The sequence below is a fragment of the Nyctereutes procyonoides genome, unplaced genomic scaffold (genome assembly GCF_905146905.1).
Source record: "Nyctereutes procyonoides isolate TBG_1078 unplaced genomic scaffold, NYPRO_anot_genome, whole genome shotgun sequence".
NCBI classification, from domain to species: domain Eukaryota; kingdom Metazoa; phylum Chordata; class Mammalia; order Carnivora; family Canidae; genus Nyctereutes; species Nyctereutes procyonoides.
This window is the reverse complement of record NW_026575142.1, coordinates 36,345,898-36,368,249: the sequence shown is the minus strand read 5'-3', so window position 1 is coordinate 36,368,249 and position 22,352 is coordinate 36,345,898. Positions and strand designations below refer to the sequence as shown.

The following is a 22,352-nucleotide window of genomic DNA, read 5'->3' as shown; positions in this document are numbered from 1 at the left end:
TTGCAGGATGTACTGAATTAGCAATATTTTGAATTTCTCGACACTTTCTGAGTATATGGGGTTAGAGGAGATGCCTATGAGTAAACAATAACAGGTTTAGTTTGGAATCCTCTGGTTGGCCTTCTGAAAGGCTTTCTGATGTGCTTTGCACAAACGGAGGAAGTATCTGTCAGTACTGAATGAGCAAAAAAGTTGTCTTGCAGGTAAGGTGGGTTGCAATTTTTTGCTTCCAACAAAATTGAACGCCAACATAAACAGGTTATCAATTGATATGAAGCAATAAAAACAATCTTATCTATTAGATTACCATACTTTTGGCAGATGACTTCAAAAGAATTCAGAAAAGTGAGTGAAAATGCTGTAATCTTATATTTCCATCTACTTATGGGAGCCATACTTGTCAGTGCTTGTAACTAGTAAGAATGGAATTGATGCTAAGCCCTCCCCAAATCAGACAAGAGGTTGCATTCATGCCTGAATAGGAAAAATAGTTGGGAGTTAAAAACAATTGCCTGAAGTAATGGATTTCCAATAAAATATGACATTTTAGTTTTAAAGAATTGTCAAAATGTGTAACATTCATGATGTTAATATTCATAGTAAGCTAATTTTCAAAATAAATATTTAAAATGTAAAGCCTATGGTTATCAGAAATAAAAATTTGGTTTTTTAGTTCCATTCATATAATTTGCTATTGTGGTAGTCACAGAGAGGTATGATATAGTAATCAATATAAGACTTTTAAACATAGAAACATAATATATTTGGATAAGATTCTATGAGAGAAAGAGAATAGAAATAGGAAATACACAGAAGGAAAAACATACATTTTCTAAATGTTAAATTAGAGCCTGCTGATTGATTTTTTAAATGGGCAGGTAGCTATGAAATCACTAAGGCATTTGGATTCCATTACACATTTAAATAGTGATGTAACAGAGATTATTTCTCTGCAACTGTTAAAACTTTTGATAAAAAAAAATTATATGCCAATCTACAAGTGTTTGAGGGGTAGCTAGTTTAGCAATATTCTTTTAGGGGGCAGATGAGCAAGTTGCTGTGAGGACCACTGCCCCAGGACACTTGTACCGTGCAGGTACAGACATGGTGCATGTGTCATGTCATGCACAGGCATGTGAAATCTAGCGGCCACCCCAGATCTGTCCTTTACATATTCGGGAATATTGACTCTATGGATAACTTATGAGACTGTCAAAACTATGCCACCTTGCTGCTCACACTCCAAAGGATGCCAAGTGCATGTCACTTCCCGAATCTGCATGAGGGGGCACTTAGTACCTGTGCTGCAGGAATAATTTTTGTTTGATGCCTTAAGTGATGTCAGGATTGGGTGGGCTGATACACTATGCATGCACCTCTGTCTGTGCTGGGACTGGGTGCAGGGCTGGGGGCTCTCTTTCATGAAGTGTCTGCCTTGATAGCAGAAGCTCCCTTTCCCCAGTCTGACTAAGAGGTTGGCTGAGGTGCCGCCAGAAGCATCACATCTGCCTTCTGAGAACCTCCATGTGCATACATGTCAGCAGGCCTGAGGGATGGGGAACTGGAACTCCATTTGCAAGAATCGGCTGTGTCAAGGTGTGGCCAAATCTGATTTCAGACTCACTTTAATTCTCAGGAACCACCTAATGGTAAAGTCAGGGTGGAGGGTTGATAGCACTCTCATGCTTCTAGACACTAGGGTCACTGATGTTGGCAAAGGAAAGCGACCACTGTGAAGAGCCACATGGGTTAGGTCAGTTCACAGCAAATGTATCGTGTCCTACCAGAAGGGACTATTAGGCTAGATGTTCCTGAAGAGGATTTTAATTGATATGGATGTTTCCCTCAAACAAGTCAATAACAATATGCCCATTAAAAATATTTTTCTTAATCTAGCAATGAACATATTACACAGGTTTAGATTATAAATTATAATCTAATTTATGATTTAAAATCTCCTTCTGTAGATCACATAAATTTTATGTGTTCTGTAGTAAGTGTATGTCTTTTGATACCCTTCTCTTGAAAAGGGAAGGACACTACGAAGGACTTCCACCCCCCACAGTCTGCACGTCCACACGGAGCTACACCACTGTTGGGGGGACACACCTTGAACAGTTGGCGATCTCCATGCGGGGGCCCTCACACTGCCAGCCGCCGCACTGGGGGGCCGGGCTGTCACAGGTGCGGGTGCGACACAGGCAGGACCCCCCGGCACTGCCATCGGTGTGCGTGCAGGGTGTCCACGGAGACCACGCGCCGAAGTGCCCATCCACGGTGAGATTCCTTATCTAGGAAGAGGATACAAGTGAGGATGTCAGCAAGGGTTAAGGCTGGAAACAGAAAAACTGAAAGCCTCTCCTAGCACAATCAGAACACGTTTAGAATGTTTTAATGTTACAGTTAAAGAGGGATGAACGGGGAGGTATTTCATGATAACATAATGCAGCAGAGGTCATTGGTGGAGAGAGTGCTGGAGGAGGGAGGAGGAGGAAGAGGAGGACAGGGGAGGAAGAGGAGGATGGAAAGGAAGAGGAAGAGGTGGGAGGAGGAGGAAGAGAAGGAGGAAGAGAAAGAGGAGAAGGAGGAAGGGGAGGAAGGGGAGGAAGAGGAGGAGGAAGAAGAGGAACTGGGGAGGAGGAGGGGGAGGAGGAGAAAGAGGAGGATGGAGGAGGAAAAGGAAGAGGAGGATGGGGAGGAGGAGGAAGAGGAGGAAGTGGGAAGGAAGAGGAAGAGGTAGATGGGGAGGAAGAGAAGGAAGAAGAGAAAGAGGAGAAGGAGGAAGGAGAGGAAGCAGGAGGAAGAGGATGCAGGAGGAGAGGAGGATGGGGAGGAGGAGGAAGAGGAGGGAGGGGGGAGGGGGACAGGAGTGAAGAATGCTACTGGCTTGGCAATCAGGTCATCCCAGAATTGTCCACTAACGTTGAGAAACCCAAAGAATAAGCAGAGCCGGAGTGAAAAATCACAGATGTACAACTCTGTTCCATCTTTACATCCCTTAAAAAAAAAGACTGAGAGTTCAAATAGTTGTATTTAAGACCTAGCCTGGCTCAAATGTCACCGCAAACTGACATTTAACTTACAGCTTATTAAAACAACTGCAACTGGACTGATGGCTAGGCACACCCCGGCCAGAGCCACACCGTAACCACCCTGCAAGTGCTGGCAAGTGGGCAAGGAAGGGCCGGGCATGAATCTGATGCCTCACGCTGGTGCAGGACCAAGGGCTGAGTTCTGAGCGGGGCTGTGTGGCCCAGCCTACACGCAGGATCTGGGGAGGCCGCCAGGGGCCGGCGCTGGCCCTCGCCTAGGCACACGGTGTTCAGGACCAGGCAGGGAGACTGGAGGACTCCAGGTCACATCTGACAGTAGAGCTGCTTAGAAGTCACAGGGTATTCCTATCACCCCAGACTCCTGGAACTGAGCTGTCAGTCACCCTGCCCAAAAAGGCAATGCCCGGCAGAAGGCCTAGACGCCAAACCTTCTAAATTGCATATGGGGACTTAGGTATTTCCTAGAAAACATGACAAACGAAGAGGTCTGATTGCACATGATAGCATGCTTTCCCTTGTCCCTCGGCTGCCTGTTGACCCAACTTCCCACTCCCACCCCCAACTAGTCCTTACACTTTTAAAGACCCATCATCCTCCCAAGAGAGGACTCCATGGACAAAGCAATTCATTCTTTTGAGGCTTCTAACTCTCCCTGTACTTCATCAGTTCAGAAAAACACCAGCACCAGGTGAAAAACACAGGGGAGCTTTACTTTTCTTGTGTCATTTCTCCAAACACGGAAGGAAAGAGGCCACATGAAACATGTTCGCTTGCTCTGACTTGTCTGCTTGGTCACCTCCAGCTGCCACAGTGGGACCCTCTCCCTCCCCCTTTCTTGTCAATACTCTAACCTTTTATGTCCCCTGAGGTGGATGAAAACCCAGAATCCCCTGCCATGCCTGGCTCTTTCCATAAGAAGCAAAGAGGAGGGAATGGCGCTGGACTGGAGGTGACTCTGGACCCGACCCAGAGAGAGAGTGAACACACAATGGCACCTTTCTCCCAAGAGGAAAACATCCCTATTTCCAAGGTCCCTGTAACCCCCCCCCCACATCCCCCACCCCCGTCCAGCCAGGATAAAAGTGCGGCTCCTACTCTGAAGTTAACTTTCCCTGGAGTCTTCAGTGTTTTCTGGGAGAACCAAGCCTCACATGACAGCCAAGCCACTAATTCCTCACACAAAAGTGTTCTTCAAGCAGCAAAGGCCCTGCCACTTGGGAGCTCCCAGTCCATCTTCCATCCACCCTCGCCTCTGGCCCATCGGGCTCTGGGGCTGGGAGGACCAGCTGTGGCCTTCACTGTGACTAAACATGGAACTCAAGCTAACAAAGCCCCAAGTGCCTTTAAATCCAAACTTGTAACAATTGTAGGACTTTCAGAGACAGGGAACAGGTTATGGCAGCTGGGCCAGAGGCAGAGCCTGGGGAGGGTAGCCTGACAGAGCTGCAGTCTATGCTGGAGGGGGCAAGGAAGAAATACCCCAGACTCTCCACTCTTGTCCATGCCTCCTGTGGCCTAAACCCAAGACAACAGGGAAGCCTATGTGGGGGGCAGCCAGAAGTGGGGCAGGTGGGGCCTGTGGGCCACAGAGTAGATGGGGAGGGGGTGAGGACCGCCCAGCACAGAGCACTATCAGAAGAGGCTTGTGAAACATCTTGTCCCTTCCCTTTGCCTCTTCTGTGTGGAGATATGAGGGGTAAGGTAGGGAGGGGGCGCTGCGTGATTTCTGAAGGTTTATGAATCCCCACAATATTAACCAGAAACTTTCTAAAGGTCTGACTGTTTGGGGACAGAGTAGGGCAGAGTAGGGCAAAGAAGATTCTCTCCAAACCCCCTGGGCCTCTGTTCCTTCATCCTAACATAGGAGGGAAACGCGCCTTCCGACTGTTGGGATCTCTTTAGCAACAGGAGGTTTAAAGGAAATCTGAAACCCACGGCACCGAACACTGAGAGACTGAAGACTGGTGAGACTGTGAGAAATACATCATGATGATGACAAATGAAAGTGTATGGAAACAGAAATTATCCAGATTGTTGAAAGAGGGCTGTTTATGATGGAAACATATTTAGACTGTGTGGTCATGAGTCAAACTCACAGCCAAGTAAACTTTGTGCAAGCTAAATTTATCAGTGGATGGTTAGAAAAGGAGAGATACAAGTAGAAAACCAAGAGTGTGTAAGAGAGAAAAAAAAAAGGCAGGTGGAGAGACAGATGTGGAGAGAAGGGATCACAGCCACTGTCTGGTTCCTGTCCACTTCGTATGCTCTCTTGAAATAAATCTCAAGTCCTGGAGAGAACCTGGAAATCTGTTTCTTCAGCCCAAAGGGCAAGAACACCTGCCGGGGTAGGTGGGTATTTATGAAAGAGTCACTTTGAATACACAGGGTCTAGAGTTCATTCTGAGAATTATTCCTCACCATTCTGGGGAGATGGCAGGGCTGGGTTAGCATCACCAGCCACGCACTTAACAGGAGTTAGCCTAAGACTATCATGGGAACCCCACCCACCTGGGCCAGTGTCCGGTCCAAGAAACAACGTGTGACCTGATTCTGGTCAACGGGACTCAAGTGGAGACTGGAAGAGAATCCCAGAAATGATTTTCCTCCAGATAAGAGGAGCACACACACTCTCTCTGTTATGTGAGGGCTCTGTGCCTGGTGCTCCTGACATCAACAGAAGGCCCAGCATGTAAGACAGGTGCTCGCGCACCACCTCCCCAGACTGGGCAGCAGAATCAGCCCCAACCCTTCTGCCTCCCCGTCGCTAGGATGAACCTGGTCCTTTTTAAAACCCTACTCACAGGGAATTCAATTCTGTTTAGGCAGGTGCTATACTACTGGACACAATTATTACATACTATTTTTACAGAAAGAGCAAACCTAGATGTAAGGAAATTTTATAACTTGCCAAAGACTGCCTAACTCACGATTCAGGAGGTATAATCTGAAATGCTAGTCAGCATTTTCCTTTCCACGAGACCAGAGTCTTAAAATGTCAGCACTACTGACATTTTGGCTGGATAATTCTTTGTTGTAGGGGCTGCTCTGCACGTTAGTGGCATCCCTTACCCCCACCCACTGGATGCTAGCACCTCACCGCCCCTGGTTGTGACAACCAAAATATCTCCAGGGGTGCCTGGGTGGCTCAGTCGGTTGGGCATCTGCCATCGGCTCAGGTCATGATCCCGGAGTCATGGGATTGAGCCCCACATTGGGCTCCCTGCTCAGCGGGGAGTCTGCTTCTCCCTCTGACCCTCACCCCGCTCATGCTCTCTGTTGCTCTCAAATAAATAAATCTTTAAAACAAAAACAAAAACAGAATTTCTCCAGACATTGTTAAATGTCCCTGGGGGCAAAACTTCCTCCAGATTAGAACCATTGTTTCTCAGGAAGTTAAAAGTGAACTACCATAAGATCCAGCATATTCTACTTCTGGGTTTATAGCTGAAGGAAAACAAATCACTATGCTGAAGAGCCTGTGGCACTCCTGTTATCACTGCAGGGGTACTTACAACAGACAAGACAGGGGATCCCTAGGTGGCTCAGTGGTTGAGCGCCTGCCTTCAGCCCAGGGCGTGATCCTGGAGACCCAGGATCGAGTCCCACATCGGGCTCCCTGCATGGAGCCTGCTTCTCCCTCTGCCTGTGTCTCTGGCTCTCTCTCTCTCTCTCTGTCTCACATGAATAAATAAATAAAATCTTAAAAAAAAAAAGCAATAGCCAAGACTGTCTTGGCGACAGTCAAGTGCCCATCGACAGTTGGATGGATGGATAGAGAAAACATCATGTATACGTATATAAACACATATAATGGAATACTATATTCAGCCACAACAGAGAAGGAAATCTTGCCATTTGGGAACACATGAATGCACCCAGAAGGCACTATCCTATGTGCAATAAGTCAGACCGAGAAAGACAAATACTGAACAATATCACTTATACATGAAATCAAAAAAGAACAAAAAAAGAGGCCAGATTTCTAGTTACGAGAGGTGTGGAGCTGGGGTCAAAGGTATAAACTTCCAGTTTTAAGATAAATAAGTCTTGGGGGTTGTCCTGCACAATGCGATGACTAGAGTTCATTCACACTCTGGATGGGACATTTGAGTGTTGCTAAGAGAGGAGATCCTTTGTTTCACAAGGAAAAGAAAAGCGTTCGGGGGGGGGGCTATTTATATGAGATGATGGGTGTTAGCTGAACTTACTGTGGTGGTCATTTCACAACATACGTAGGGAAGTCACTATGCCCTACACTTTAACCTTATACAGTGCGGGCAATGATATCTCAGTAAAACGCAAAGGGAAAGAAAGTATCCACTGCACTAGTCATCCCCGCCCCCCCCGCCCCTGCCAGTCCACTTGGGGCACTAGTCTAAGATAACAGTCTTCAGGCAAAGAGATACTGTACATGTTCTCATCCACATGTCTGGATGAGCAAGGGATGAGCTAATACAACAGAGTAAATAAAAGAGGACGAATTTGAAATGTGACGATAAATGAGAGAATTCTGTGGAATGGGGTAGAAAAACACAAAATGGTTACTACAGCAAAAACACTGAGAAAGAAGAGGCATTGCCCTGGGCACTTGGTAGTGAGAAAACTTAGTGATTGCAATTCTCAGGGTAAGAGCAGGGGCTTTCTGTTTTGGCCAGGGGTGGGGAAGCTGTAGACATTGAGGGGCAGCATTTTCAATCCAGGACCGCAGCAGCTGGTTCTATTAACTTTTGGAGCAAGAAGAACCTGCAAGATGCAGAAAAGCACGTGGGCAGTCAAACTATGCATCGCATTTAACCACATGCTCCTTTTGACCCTGACTGTATTAGCTTGAGAATCTGCCTACAGAACAAATCTGTGAATAATGGGGCAGGTTCTGCTGCTCCCCTTTCCCACATGATTATTTTTATATTTTATTAGTTTTTATTAGTCAGAAATAAAGCCATCTAGAATATATTACGTGTGGTTGTGCTATCTCTAGGCTTCTGCCAAGAGACTATTTGAGGTATGTGCTTTGTTTTATTAAATATTAAGCCACAGTAAGACATATACCACATATAGGTAGTTTAGCGTTTGTCAGGCACTGTGATGAGTGACGTCCATGTAACTCTACAATGTTCATGATGGTCCTGGTACCCACATCCCATTCTACAGAGAGGCAAATTGAGGTTCAAATGAGGCTCAATTTACCCAGTCTCACTGGTTATAAAGAACCAAGAATCAGTCCCAATAAGCTCATCCAGAGCCTGTGATCTCAGTCACTTCATTCCATAATGTGATTCAGACACTTCCCTGATGAGAGTCTTATGGAAAACGGCACTGTATACTTTTATCCCTAATTGTATAATAGCAAAGTTCCCTTCACCTAGGAAATAATGGATTTCCAAATGGTAGCTAAGGAAGATTCAATTTTTGTTCACAAGCTAATCTATAATCCCACATTTGATTCACTCATGTCAATTCACTAATTCCCAAGAAACCAAAGAGGTGGATACATTTGATGGGTACAGAGATCCCTGGAGTGTATCTTTAGGTTCTTTTATACTCCAACTGTTATTCTAATAATTAAATCAAAGTCTTCTATTTTCTACTGGGGTGCTTTTTCAGAAATCAAAAGATCTTCCTTTATTTATTTTTAAAGTTTCATGTCTTTTTGGTCAGAGATTGTAACACAACAGGATGTGCTCCCTGGAAAGGACTGTCTCATATATAACGTCAACTTAATATCCCTAATCTCCTTCTGTGAATTAACTGCATGAAGGAAAGCTAGCTACCTTTGAGGAGGGGTACATAGGAGTACCACTGGCCTCGGACAGGATGGGTGAATAGGGGAAGTCTTTAAAATGGAAGCACTCATACTTATCCCCAGCGTGATCATGACATTAAATGAGATAATCCATTGAAATGGCCTAACATGGCACTCAGCACATTGTGTAGACACACAATTAACCTTAGCTCCTTTCTTCTTCTTTTATAGTACATTTCACTATAAAATTCAGAAATAATGTCTCACCTATTATCTGAGCATAATATTGCAAGGTGACCACTGGGTCACCTGCTGGGTGCACCTATCAGCTACAGCTCTGGGGAGATGCTGACAGCTGGAAATGTCATTGTCTTGTAGATTGAGGATAATGTCAGAACCACCACTGGATTTAAGTCCTGATTTCTTTCCCAATGTAGTTTTAGAATCTTCTATAAACCCCTTAGACTCTGGTCTGTGGTGCTGCTATCTAAATGGAGGGCTCTGAGCTTAATCACTGCTAAAGTATCTTTTCACTGAGAAGGTATTACTTAGTATCTTGGGAGAGAGCCAGTTACTGCAAGACACTGAGGTGCTCATTTAGTATACGTGTTTTCCTAGTTATTGCATGATGTATTTAGGAACAGGGAGCCATTGTATGAGATAGTATACTGGTGATCATGTACCACAAGGGATGTGGATGGAATTTGGGCATAAATAAATCTCAGTACATTCTTAAGACTATGCTATCCTTGTTAAGTGTCACTGCAAGCTTTGTAAAATATAAATAATATTTAAATCACTCTAGATCTGTAAATTCAGATCTTATTCGAGCATTTCAAATCTCTTTTTTTCTTTTCAAATCTCTTAAGATGAGAATAATGTTTTCAATATAATTATATAAGCCACCAAAATGTTAATCTATATACATTAGTTAACTATTGCTCTGTCTCCTGGACAATAGAAATCCATAAACATTTTAAAATAGGGATCTTTTAGTGGAAAACAGGTTTCCTAGGGCACTAAGTCCATTACCAGGTGGAACTCTCTAAATAGTGGAGGATCTGCCTGGGTTTTGACCACAGCATTGACTTTTGAGAACTCAGTGGTGCTGAGTCACTGGTCTGAAGTTCATGAAGATTTACTTGGTTCCCACAGAGTCTGCTATGACCCTCAGTGTACTCCACGTTTGTCTAACTCCTACTGAGCTCCATGTTAGTAGCATATCCACTTTCATTATTCAACTTGGGTCTTTACATTGGATATAAGATGCTCTGGTCTCATTCAAAAATCTTTCACCTTATAATGCTTAATTTCCTTTGGATAAAGATATGTAGGTAAAATTATTTTTTTTAATTTTTTTTTTTTAATGATAGAGAGAGAGAGAGGCAGAGACATAGGCAGAGGGAGAAGCAGGCTCCATGCACTGGGAGCCCGATGTGGGATTCGATCCCGGGTCTCCAGGATCGCGCCCTGGGCCAAAGGCAGGCGCCAAACCGCTGCGCCACCCAGGGATCCCCTGTAGGTAAAATTATTTAACTGATTATAAGATTTTTAAATATATGTGTGTGCATGTATGTATACTATATATATATAGCATATAGTATGTATACTGTATGTATATATAGTATACATCTTTGAAATCAGTTTGCATCTTACAGCACATGGCAACATTTTTTTTCCTTATAAAACAACAAGGGCATATCAGAAATGATGAAATACAGTAGATTTGACCAATACAATCAAACCTTTCTTCTATTTTAGTCAAAATAAACAAATATCATAGAAGCAAAATTATATTTTAATAGCTTTTAAACAATCTTTCTAAGACAGCTCTGTAATAATGCTAATAATTTTCATTTAGCTCATTTCTAAGAGATTTTTAGAAAGAGATACACAATTGAAATAGCTGCTAAAAAATAAAACTACGGGGCCTGGGTGGTTCAGTTGGTTAATAAGTGTCTGACTCTTGGTTTCAGCTCTGGTCATGATATCATGGGTTATGAAATGAGGCTTGAGGCCAGCTCTGTGCTCAGTGGGGAACCTACTTGAAAATTTTCTCCTTCTGCCCCTCCCCCCACTCATGCGCACTCATGCTCTCTCTCCCTCAATCTCTCAAATAAGTAAATAAAGCTTAAAAAAAAAAAAACAAAACAAACAAAAAAAATCCCTACAGACCCAAAATGGAGTTTCTTATGCTAAGCCCCATGTCACCAAACTGAGACTTGACTTAATTACAGTTTTGGTTCTTCTAGAAGAGGAATTTTCAACTAATCAGGAAATGCTTGACTAGCACTAGTTAGGTCATCTGTCTGATAGATCCTTGCCATCTAATAATCAACCTGCTCTTGTTGCCTAGTGTCACTTCCTTGTTCTCACTTACTTCTGCCTATGAAAGTCTGATTTTGTACAGCTCCTAAGAGCTCTTTTCTATCTGCTAGATTGGATGTTGCTTGATTGGAACTGATTTTTATTCAAATAAACTCTTAAAATTTTTAACACACCTCATTTTATCTTTTTACAAATAGATAATCTTGCAAGCTATTTTTACAAGTGGATGTCTCAGACAGCCACTAAACCACAGTCCCTTACTGCTTAAAAACTGTTATGATCTTCTTTTGCACTTTTTGCCATTAAAAATGCAAGGTCAAACACCTCTGAGAAGATTGGTCCTTAAAGTATATGCTTGTAATTTAGAACTACATTTATGTTTTCTCCAGCTACAAAGGTATCTTCGTGATTTTTAGCATTCTTCAGAAATGAGAAAACTTAGCACAAATACCAGCATTTTTCTAATCAATTTCAAGAAACACTGAAGAAAAGTTTGCTTCTAACCTCAGAGAGCTGAAGCTCCACAACCCAAAGGACTGGCAGTGAACCCCACGGCAAAGCTCTGCTGGAAGGCCCAAAGGCGGTGATCACACACCTTTGCAATAAACAGCTTCGATCTTGTGCCCACATCTGGGAGAGGATGCTGCTTTTACTAACCCTGGCCTTCCTCACTCCACGTTGCCTAATTCCCCTTAAAAACCGAAGGACAGGCTTGTGAATATGTGGTTTAAGTAATGAAATAGCGCAGGTTCCTTGATAGGAAACAGAGGGACTGTCCGGGTGCCTCAGGCAGTTTTGCCTCAGAGAAACAGCACAGATTTCAGGTAACAGAACATGCTGTTTCTTTTCCTTCCTCTGTCTTGCAGAGGTTATGTCAGCATGGACAGTCACAGAGATCAGCAGCTAGGTGACAGCACAGTGACTCAATCAGTTTTCAAATATGTGGAGGTTCATAGCCATTGCTCATATGGGCTGAGAACAGAAGAATTTGAGATTACTACGTTAAGAGTTCTAAAGACCCAAAAGAAAACAAATAAGCTGGTTCCTCCAAGCAAGGCCTCCAACAAATAAATTGGCAAAGGAAATTGTTTTCCTAAATTTAGAGAATCTGGCTCTAAAGGGAAGTGAGTCTCTCTTCATTCTGTGGGTTCACAGTGGGAATGGCCATCATACTGTTTCTCTCAGACCTTCCCCTGCCCCTGAGCAGAATCTAGAAGACTGTCCCACATGGGTTCCAATAGTAATATCCCTTATTTTATTCTTTTAAAAGTTCTACTTATATCAGTTTCTAGAATTATAGCTCCCGAGGGAAATTGATGGGTGTGGATGTCACTATTTTATTAATGCTAAAAAGGGCATAATAGTCCACACCAACCTCTGGAGAGAAGATCCAAGAATGGTACAGAGATATTACACTCCATTTTCAAATCAGCAGTGTTTTCTCTTAAGACATGTCTCTTCAAAGCAGACAAAAAGTTTATGACAACATCTTGTGTGGCTCTGGTGAAAGATCTGAGCGGAATGAGAGAGCGCAGACTGGGTTTGCAAGGAAGATTCCAGATGTGTGGACACCACTGAGCTGTAGGCTCAGATTTAGCACAGCTGGGTTCCTGTGGACAGTGCTTTCTGAGGCTGGAGAACATGCACACTTACAGGACAGGTGGAGGTGATCTGCTCCCACTGCGTCATGTTCAGGCTGTCCACCAGACTTGTGCATTTCTTCATCACCATGTCCCAGCCACAGTAAGGGTCCTGGGCTCCAATGCAGGTGCTGCAAACATACACCCAAAGGTCAACAGAGAGGCAAGGCAGCCTTCCCCACACTACAATAGACCCAAGTTTACAGGAGTCTGGCCCTCACGAACTGACATGGGAACCAGTTCCGAGAAACAAAGTTTTAGTCTGCACGCTGGAGAACAATGTATGCATACATCCATAAGTATCTAACTGAATCAATTAATTTTGGTTGAAATATCTATATTTTTCTTAAGATACAGGTTGGACAACTAAAGAACTATGGGTGCCAACGTGAACCTTTTGGTGTCATGAATAAAGCTAGTCAGAATTTTGCAATGCTCAAAAACAGTAGGTTTTGTTATCACCACCACCATCATCATTATCATCATCATCACCACCACCACCACCACCACCATCATCATTATCATCACCACCACCACCACAACCCCACAATCATCATCTTCACCCCCTTAGCAACAGGTAGTATTTGCTGAAAACCTGTTATATCTTTCAGATACAACTTTTATAAAAAGGCGTTATCATTTTCACTCTATCATCATCTTAATCACTACCATCACCACCATCATCACTACCACCAGCACCAACCACCTCCACCACCACCATCATCATCACTTTAATTCCAGATGTTATTTGTTGAACATCTGCTGTAATATATCAATTTATTGTATCATTTAGACACTTAACTCTAATGAGGAAGGTAGTATTATTTTTATTTTGTTGATGAGAAAACTGAGGCACAGAAGATTTAAGAAATTGACCCAAGGACAAGCAAATATACCCAAAACCCTTCAACATGGTTAGTTTGAATTTAATAAAATAGGAAAATCTTTTGGGTACTGTAGCTTAAAAAGGAATTAAAAATTTCAATTTAAATGTAGCTTAATACAGTTCCAACTGCAATACTAAACACATTATTTCAGAAGGATTGCAGGTGGTAGATGCTTTATTTTAGCTTTGTCTCCAAGAAAGAGTTCATACACCACAGGGGCATCATTAGATGAAGACTTTGGCCCCTGTGTTATAAATGCAAGAGAAGGTATTCGAGGGTGGAGGGAAGCAGACAGAGTGATAATGACTGAGCCAAAATTATACAAAAGATGATGCCGCAGGCAAGCAGGGCATTGAACACCTGAGAATTCTCTCTCTGAAGGGGCCAAGAGGCCAGATGTGCAGTAAATGGGAGGGAGGAAAGGCAGGCTAGTGCAGCATGGAAGTGCTAATGTCTTCTTAGGGGTAAGGAGCCCCTTCCAACTGGGAGAATCTGTTAGAGGATTGATTACCAGTTAACCAAGAGTAGGCCTAGAAATCATGGCATATCTATCAAACGTGGGCCAAGGAGGTAGTATAAGTAATATTAAATTTTTAATATCAATGATATAAAATAATCCTAATTAACATATCAAATATGTTACCACATATCAAGCACCATTTTAAGAGCCTGACCTCTATTAGCTCATTCCAACCCCACAGAACCTTTCTAAATGAAATAAATGTAGTTGCTTTCAAATAAAGAAGCTGAAGCAGAGAAAGCTGAAGTAGAAGTCTCACAGCAGGGGCATATAACTCTAAAGACAATAAATCAAGCAATAATGGTATAAAACTATTACTTATTGTTATTATGGAATTATTATTTATTTACCACCCAGAGAAGTTCAAACAGAGATGGTTAACACTGTTGCTTCTCCCAGCAGGACTAGGTTGGATGGAGAGGGGTATGGGACAGTCACCTGTCACCACTGCCTCATAAGCACTTGTTGGTAAGTGATCAGGCACATGTTAAAAGGTAAACTGAGGCACATTGAAATTTCGAATCTGGTAGCATCAAATCTAAAGGGCTTAGGAGTCTCCCCTAACGGGAGCTAGGGGAGAGAATTTTACAGAGAAGACTCGGAGGCAAACCAAGGAAATTATTTTATTGCCTGTAGCTTAAAAGGTGGCCTTATTTGGGAAAGCCTGGTTGACTGGGATGGGTCGTTCACAAGTTTCACTTTCTCAGATTCAAGGGCAGTGACTCTGACATTGGTTTTGGTTTGCTGAGGTCAGCTACCAAGGCTTTAGGGCCACCCCAGGCTAAGAGCCTCTTGTTGAACTACCTTAACAGGCATATAGCGCCTGCATGTGAAAGATCAAACAAAACAGTTATAATGCACACAATACATGCTTTTCTTCCCTAGAACTAGGCACTATTCAGACTTTTATTTATTTGGAATATATTTTTTCTTCACAAATTAGAATTCATGCATGGTTACGTCTATATATACTTACATATTTTTGTTTGTGTTTATCATTACGATTAAATAAAACACACACAAAGGGAACTTGTACACATAGCCTCTTATTTTGCTTTTTACACATAAAAATATATTCTAACTTCTTTTTTTGTCAGCATATATAGCTCTACATTGTTCCTTAGATGGCTGTATAGTGTTCTGTTCTAGATGAGTCAATATTTATTTGAATCCTTCAAAAGCAAGGCTGTAATGCACTTTTGTACGTATTTTCTACACAATAAACTTCTATATGTGGAACTTATGAGGCATAAGTTATGGGTATTAATAATTTTGTATCATCAATAGTTTGGAGGGTAACTACTCTCCCTCTTTCATGTTGAATGCTGCCTTTTTTTTTTTTAAACTTAGCCCTTTCTAATAGATAAAAACACTCTTCTAGTCATCCGTTCTATTTGTTCAGTTGTGAGATTAAAATGTAGTGTATGTGTATGCATTTATGCATCACCTATATTTCCATTCCTGTAAATTTCCTATTTGTAACCAATTCCTGCTTTATGCTTCTTTTTGATTGAATAACTGGCTTCACCGTTTTTATGTAGTCATTGCAAGTGAAAATTTCGGTGTCAGAAAATTAACTCCCTTTCAATAATGTTTCAAATACTTTTCCTACTTGTCATTAAATATTTTTTCTTGAGATACAAATGTTTTAAAATTTTATGCAGTCAAGTTTATGCATCTTTTCCTTCACAGCATCTGAATTTTGTGCCATATTTTGAAAGAGCTTCCACACTTAAAAATCATAAAAACATTTAAGCAGGATTTCTTCTGATCCTTTTATAGTATCATTTCATTTGCCTTCCTGTGATCCATGTGAAAAATATCTCTAGCAACAATCCCTTCCTCCCTCCATTTGTTGAATTAAAACAAACAGGCAAACAAACAAACAAAACATGTATTTTTTTAATCTAAACTTCTCCATTCTCATATCAACAGAAACAGATCTGGGGCTTAGAAGTAACAACCAGGAAGCTGTAGGGTTTCTTTTTCCTTTTTCTACTGAATTCAGACAACATCTTTTTAAAACACAAGTTTATAACACAGAACGTGAGCATCAGCTTTTGAAATCTCTAGCTTTTGAGGTTGGGGAATATAATATTTTATTAACTTACTTTTAAATAAAAATTCATTTCAGTGATCAGTTCCATAGAGTGGAATTTGACTTGTATTCATAGTAAATAAAGCATAACCCATATTTCTCAATTTTAAGAACTCATCATTTTAAAGACACACAATTGATTTAATACCTTTTTTTGTTTTGTTTTGTTTTAGGGAATAAGAGAGATGAAAATAAACCAGTGACTGTGTAAGTCAGGAAAGTGTGCATTTTTGCATCTACAAAATAAGATATTTCACATATTGTCACTAGTTTCAAGGCCAGCAAATCATCCCTCAGAAATGTTGCCTGTGCAGATGTTGTTCTGTAGGAAGTTTGTGGAAATCTGAAGACCCCTCAACTATGAGACAGATCTGGGCACAGGTGAGAACTAGGAGTCTTTCTGCTTCCTGCTGTGACCCTGCTTGGCTGGGACAGTGAGACCTGACCCACAGCATCCAGGTCTCAGCGCATCTGCCACATTGACAGAATGCCACAGCCTGAATCACACATGGGAATCCTCTCGTGCGTGAGCCCATTTTCACACTGGCGGGTAAACAGGACAAAGCTACATTTACAAAATGATTCAAAAGGCCTGAATTCCTTTTCATGTTTCTTATTAAAGCAACTTGACCATCAGACAAAATTAAAATTCCAAAAACAGTATAATTCCATCAAACCCCCTTCACTTTGCCCTAGGCTTCTCTTTGCAAATCTGCCTGCAGGGCTGAAACAATGCCACAGGGTTACACAGGATATTTTAAGCTGTTTTAAATGAAAAGCTGCTTGTAAAAACATCTCTGTCTTCCCATAATGTTGGCGGCTTTGCACATTCTTAACATTCCACTTATCCCTTAAACTATTAAAACTTCTCTACAAGCACAAATGCCCATTCATTAAAAATTCCATTTATATCTAAATATGTTTTCCTCAGTCAAAATATTTCATACCATAGCAAAATTCTGATGAGCCCTACTTTTAAAGTATGCTTTAAGAAAACCCAATGATCATAACTGATTGCCCTGGGAAGGTAGGTCTTTTAAAGAGACCATGTAGAAGATAACAGATGTCTTACTAATGAGGCCATCAGGAAAGCAGCTTTTCTTTCTTTCTTTTTTTTTTTTTTTTTGAAAGCAGCTTTTCTTCACCACACTTTGAAAATGTTTTTCTTTGTATGATGAATCTTTTTAATAAAAAAATTTCTTATTTTGCTAATAACCTCAGATTATTCTCATTTGATATATTGCCCTGGTATTTGAGAGGATCTGAATTCAGAAAATACATTGGTCAGAATCTGAAAGTTTAATTTAAAAACACATTTGTTGAGAATACGTTTTTGAGCTCAATGTGTATTTAGAGACAGGCCTTAATTCTAGAAGAGGAATAAACTTCTTGCCCATTTCTAGGACAGTGATATATATTAACATTTAGCTAAATTTTTCCTTTGAATTTTAAAGTTTGTAGTTCTATTTTCTAATTTGAGTAAGAGGGAAAAGAGATATATTCATTAAAATCTTCTCATTGTATTTCTAGACAGCTGGAGCTGATTACTGAATACATTCCCCTCACATGTTAGATTATCTGAGTGTCGATGACTTTATCTGATTTGTTTGTTACACTAATTGTCATTAAATCAGCTTATTTTTGATCTTAAGAATTTTTGCCATATTAAGAAAATGCATTCATTAAGCATGGGATTTTAAGTGTTTTAATCATTCATTCACTGGGCGCATACTTAGGACACCTGCCATGAACTAGACTGAAATTAGGGGGGTGCCATGGACAGCAAAGCAGAAACACTCACTGCACCTACAGAATTTACCCTTTAGCAAAGGAAATAGACACTAAGCAGTTACACTGATAAATAGCAACAACCATTTCCAAAGGAAAAACCCAAAGAGGGAACTCCTGTTTAGATAGGGTCACGACATACACAGGGAGTGGCATTTAAACTGGGATCAGTGAGACGAATCGGATCAGCTTTGACATGGCTCAGGAAAAACAGAACATCTGATGGCAAGATGGACATGGGGAAGGCACTTAGTTGGATGGAACTTGGGGAGTTTAAAGGATGAGAAAAGTGGAGGATAGACTTTGGTTGAAGCTTGAGGAGCAGAATGTGCAGAGCCCTGGTACCCATTCAAGATTCAGGGTCTCCTAGTAAGTGCTGAAAACTTTAAAATACTGCGCAAAAACCATGTGTCTATATTTAACTTATTTCTACTATTATCATGACAGTAGTGGATTAGATGGATTTCTCTGTTCATGAAGGATCTTTGCCTTAAGTCCCAATACAATCTGAGGTGTCTTATTCCTAATGACCAGTGTTACTCTATACCTTAGAATATGCTTTTGAGATTTGTATTAAAAACACTGTTTTACTAGAAATAAGGCTGAAAAAATTCTAATGAGACCAGAAAGCACTTGAGGAATGCATTATAAGATACCCACGCATCCGTCCTTCAGTTGGTGAATCCACCTGAAACATATATTTTCTTCAGTTTCTGTTCCCACGAAACTGGAATGATAATAATTACCTCATAAGGTATTGAGGATTAAGTTATACCATGTATTAAATAAGAAAAAGTTATTTGGGGGGATGGGATACACATAGATTATTATTCTATATATAACTATATAGAATTATATAGTAATTCTATGTAACTATAGATGTTATTCTAATTAATCTCTAAACATAATCACATATTACAATATGATACCAACTTTTGGGTATAGAATGTTTGAAAGCATTCTATATCCAAAATACTAAATCTACCAATGCCCTGGGCTCTTTATTTATGCAGGCAATGTGACACACCACAGCACATTCTATTAAGTGGTACAAAGTATTTTAACTACAAGTTTGAATAGATTCACAATTTTTTTTGACTACCTGGCAAAATGCCACGTGTTGAAGACACAAAGACCAGGAATGAACATGCAGTCTTGTGAGAGAGGAAGACTATGTTCATGAACACTGTCCACCAACATAAGGAGAGATAACTACTAAGTGAGAATCTCAGACAATTGATGCTACAAGGGCCAGAGGAAAGAGGGGTAGGCCAGACAAGTTCCCGGGAGATGCCATGTGCAGGCTGGCTTTTGAATGAAGCTGGAGTTTAGCTGAGCGAGATAAGCATCCCTGGTCATGATGGTCCCAGGAAGGATGACAGAATCATGTGCATGAGGCAGGATCAGGATGATAAGCACAGCAGCATGGCTGGGCTGAAGTTTCCATAAGATTCCTAGGAAACATACTGATGCGAATAAAATGTTGGTGTTTTGCTTCAGCAAGAAAGATTTGGCTGTGGTGTGCAGCATGTATCAAGTTGTGAAATCTACTAGAAGATTAATTTATAATTCCCAAGAACTGAGATACAGCTACAGCATAATGGCATTTTTAAATTTAAGACACATGCCAAGTAAACAAAGATATAATTACTAGTAAAAATAAATGTTTATACTCATTAACATCACTTGCTAAAGACATTTAATAGTAATTCACATTGCATGTTATGATTTGTAGATGAGATAAGTGAACTAGAATTTCAATTAGTCACTAACTTTTAATACATTAAAACTATTCACTATTGGCTTATCATTAAATGACACTGATTAACTACAATGAGGATTTTTTTACATTTAATTTTTCTTTTAATATTCATTTAGAACATTTAATATGTATCACCAGTAGTACTAAGTGAATGGTTTTTCATTAAAGTCTTATTAGGTGGATGGAACACTCAAATTTTCCTGAAAAAGTTGTTTTCAAACTGAATGGAACTGACACACATTTTATAGTGAAGAATTTTGGGAAAATTGATAGTAAAAAAGAAATAGTGAAATGAGTAGAGTATTTGAAATAAGCAAAACAAAAGTGCTCTCTGGAATCTAGCAATTGTAATCAACTTGGGGCATCAGCTTTGGTTTCTGATATGACACAGACAATCCCTCTTCGCTGACTCATCATGCACAGAACCTGAGCTGTTTATCTTGCCCTCTGGGTGGATCTCAATCATCAAAATTTGTCTCTTAATAAGAGAGGCCAAGTCGGCCCCCAGGAGGAAGCTCTCCAAGGTAGGTAGTTTTCTTCTCAGGGATCAAAATCAGGACAAAGAAGACAAGAGGAGTATCGGTGACTCCACATGAACCCTTCACAGCCCAGGGATGATGAAGTAATTGCTGGGAGTGAGGACCAGAAAACACCGTGTCCAAGTGCCCAAGAAGGAAAGAAATGAATCTATGGTCACTTCATTCAGGGAAAAGTCTGCACTTTTGGTATTCTATGTTCTCTACAAACCAGAGGGAATGAAAGGTCCACAGTCTCTTCTTCTCCTCCACCAATCAGAGATAAAAATGAAGACACAATTACTCTTTGGCCATCTGATGTTGCTTCAAGGGAAACTTTCTGTGGACCAGGAGATGAGGGTTTAATGGACAGAATCAGAAGACACAGGAGAATATGAAGAATTGTCAGTTACACATGAAGAATGCACAAGGGGTCAAGTAGTTTTAACTTTTACTTAAAATATTAGAGGACAGTAAATCCAGAGAAAACATTTATATTACTCTGACTCCTTATAATTCACCCAGCTTAACAGTTTTCCCATGACTGAGTGAAGGAGGCTTAAACTCCAGAAAGTCCCCCCATGAGAGCATAGCCAAGCTCAAGGGAAGAATTTCTGTCTGTCTCAGCGTAACAGTTAAAGTAAGGGTGGCATCTACCCTGAATTTGGATACTCTGGTGCCTTCTCCAACTTGGTGACAACAGCAAGGAGGGTAAGCCCTTGGCTCTCCTCACACCTGGCCCTGTCCAACCTCCCCTCATCAGTGACTGAATCTCAGCCTCTTGGATATAGAGATAAATGACACAGTGAGGGACTTGAGACAGGGAATTACCAAATATCCACTGACAGATGCTCCTGCCAACTGAATGGAGCCATGTTGACATCACTCATCTACACATAGAACGTCGTCAGGGTAGAATTTCACAAACTGCCAGAAAATTTATTTGCCAGACAGACCAAAGCCAGGTACATAATATAATACACGTAGAGTCTGGCCTGATCAGGCCTGTCCCTCTCAGATAAAGGGTAGTTGTTAAAGGAGAAAAGTAAATTCTTGACAGGTCCAGATGGACTGGTCCAGAGGCAATGTGAAGTATACCTCAGCAAAGAAGGCAAAGCAGTATACAAGAGCCATTTGATTTTTTGTTTTCTCTGCTCCTCTCCTCCCTTTCCTTCCTCCCACTCTCTTTCTTTTTTGCCTTATTTCTTTCTTCCTTCCATCTTTTCTTTTTCATATATTTGCATTTTACTTTCATTTGAGACAGAGAAAAAATTTGAAACCAAGCTTTCAACAGAGTGTGCAATGAATCAAGAAATACCATTCACAAGCAATGCCAGCTCAGCAGGACTGACATGAACTGGATATACTGGAAGTAGAAGGGAAACAAATCATGGACTGAATTCTTTTATGTGCCAGATTCATTATGTACTCTTTGTCCATGTGCTTGCTGTAATATACGGAGTGGTTTGCTCATAATCACATACTAAGTAAAGGCTTATTTAGGATCTACCTGAATCTGAAGCTTATGATCTTTCCATGTGCAAACTGTTTTGTAGACACACGGGGTTAGTTATTTCCTTAAGAACCATTAATTCATTGGATTATGCTGCAAATAAAAATCTTAAGGGAAGCTTGGTGTATAAAAGCCAAGGTGCTGCTGGCCAGGATAACTCTGGTGCAACGATTTGGAGCCTGGAAAACTGCTACAGCCCAAGCTTACCCATGGAGTTCTCTATGCAGCTTTAAACTGGGGAGTGCAAACCCAGGAAGCCTGTGGAGTAGACACTAAATAGTGAAACCTCACATTGTGAGCTCTTTGGTTGTGTTTCTCAAACTCAACTGAGGTACAAAAGGTTGGTAATTACACCAATTACATGACTTTATCCAAGTGACTGGAACACAGATTGTCATTTAGGAAACAGAAACATCTTCTTTGAGGAAACTGAACAGAAAGCTAAACCCAAAACTGTGCTAGTTAATGCATAACCAAGGAAAGCTTTTGTATTAATTAGGAGAGC

At 41.0% G+C, this 22,352-nt stretch overlaps 1 protein-coding gene across 10 annotated transcripts in view; it reads right to left on the bottom strand.

The window, feature by feature from the left end:
• Nucleotides 1–22,352, bottom strand: part of SEMA5A (semaphorin 5A) — a 476,790-nt gene that overhangs the window by 83,592 nt on the left and 370,846 nt on the right. For all 10 annotated transcript variants that reach the window (XM_055308003.1, XM_055308002.1, XM_055308007.1 and 7 more), the window contains 2 exons: nucleotides 12,778–12,895; nucleotides 2,110–2,291 (listed from right to left, as the gene is read on the bottom strand). In XM_055308003.1, the coding sequence (XP_055163978.1) occupies nucleotides 2,110–2,291; nucleotides 12,778–12,895 (300 nt within the window). The remainder of the gene's footprint in view (nucleotides 1–2,109; nucleotides 2,292–12,777; nucleotides 12,896–22,352) is intronic.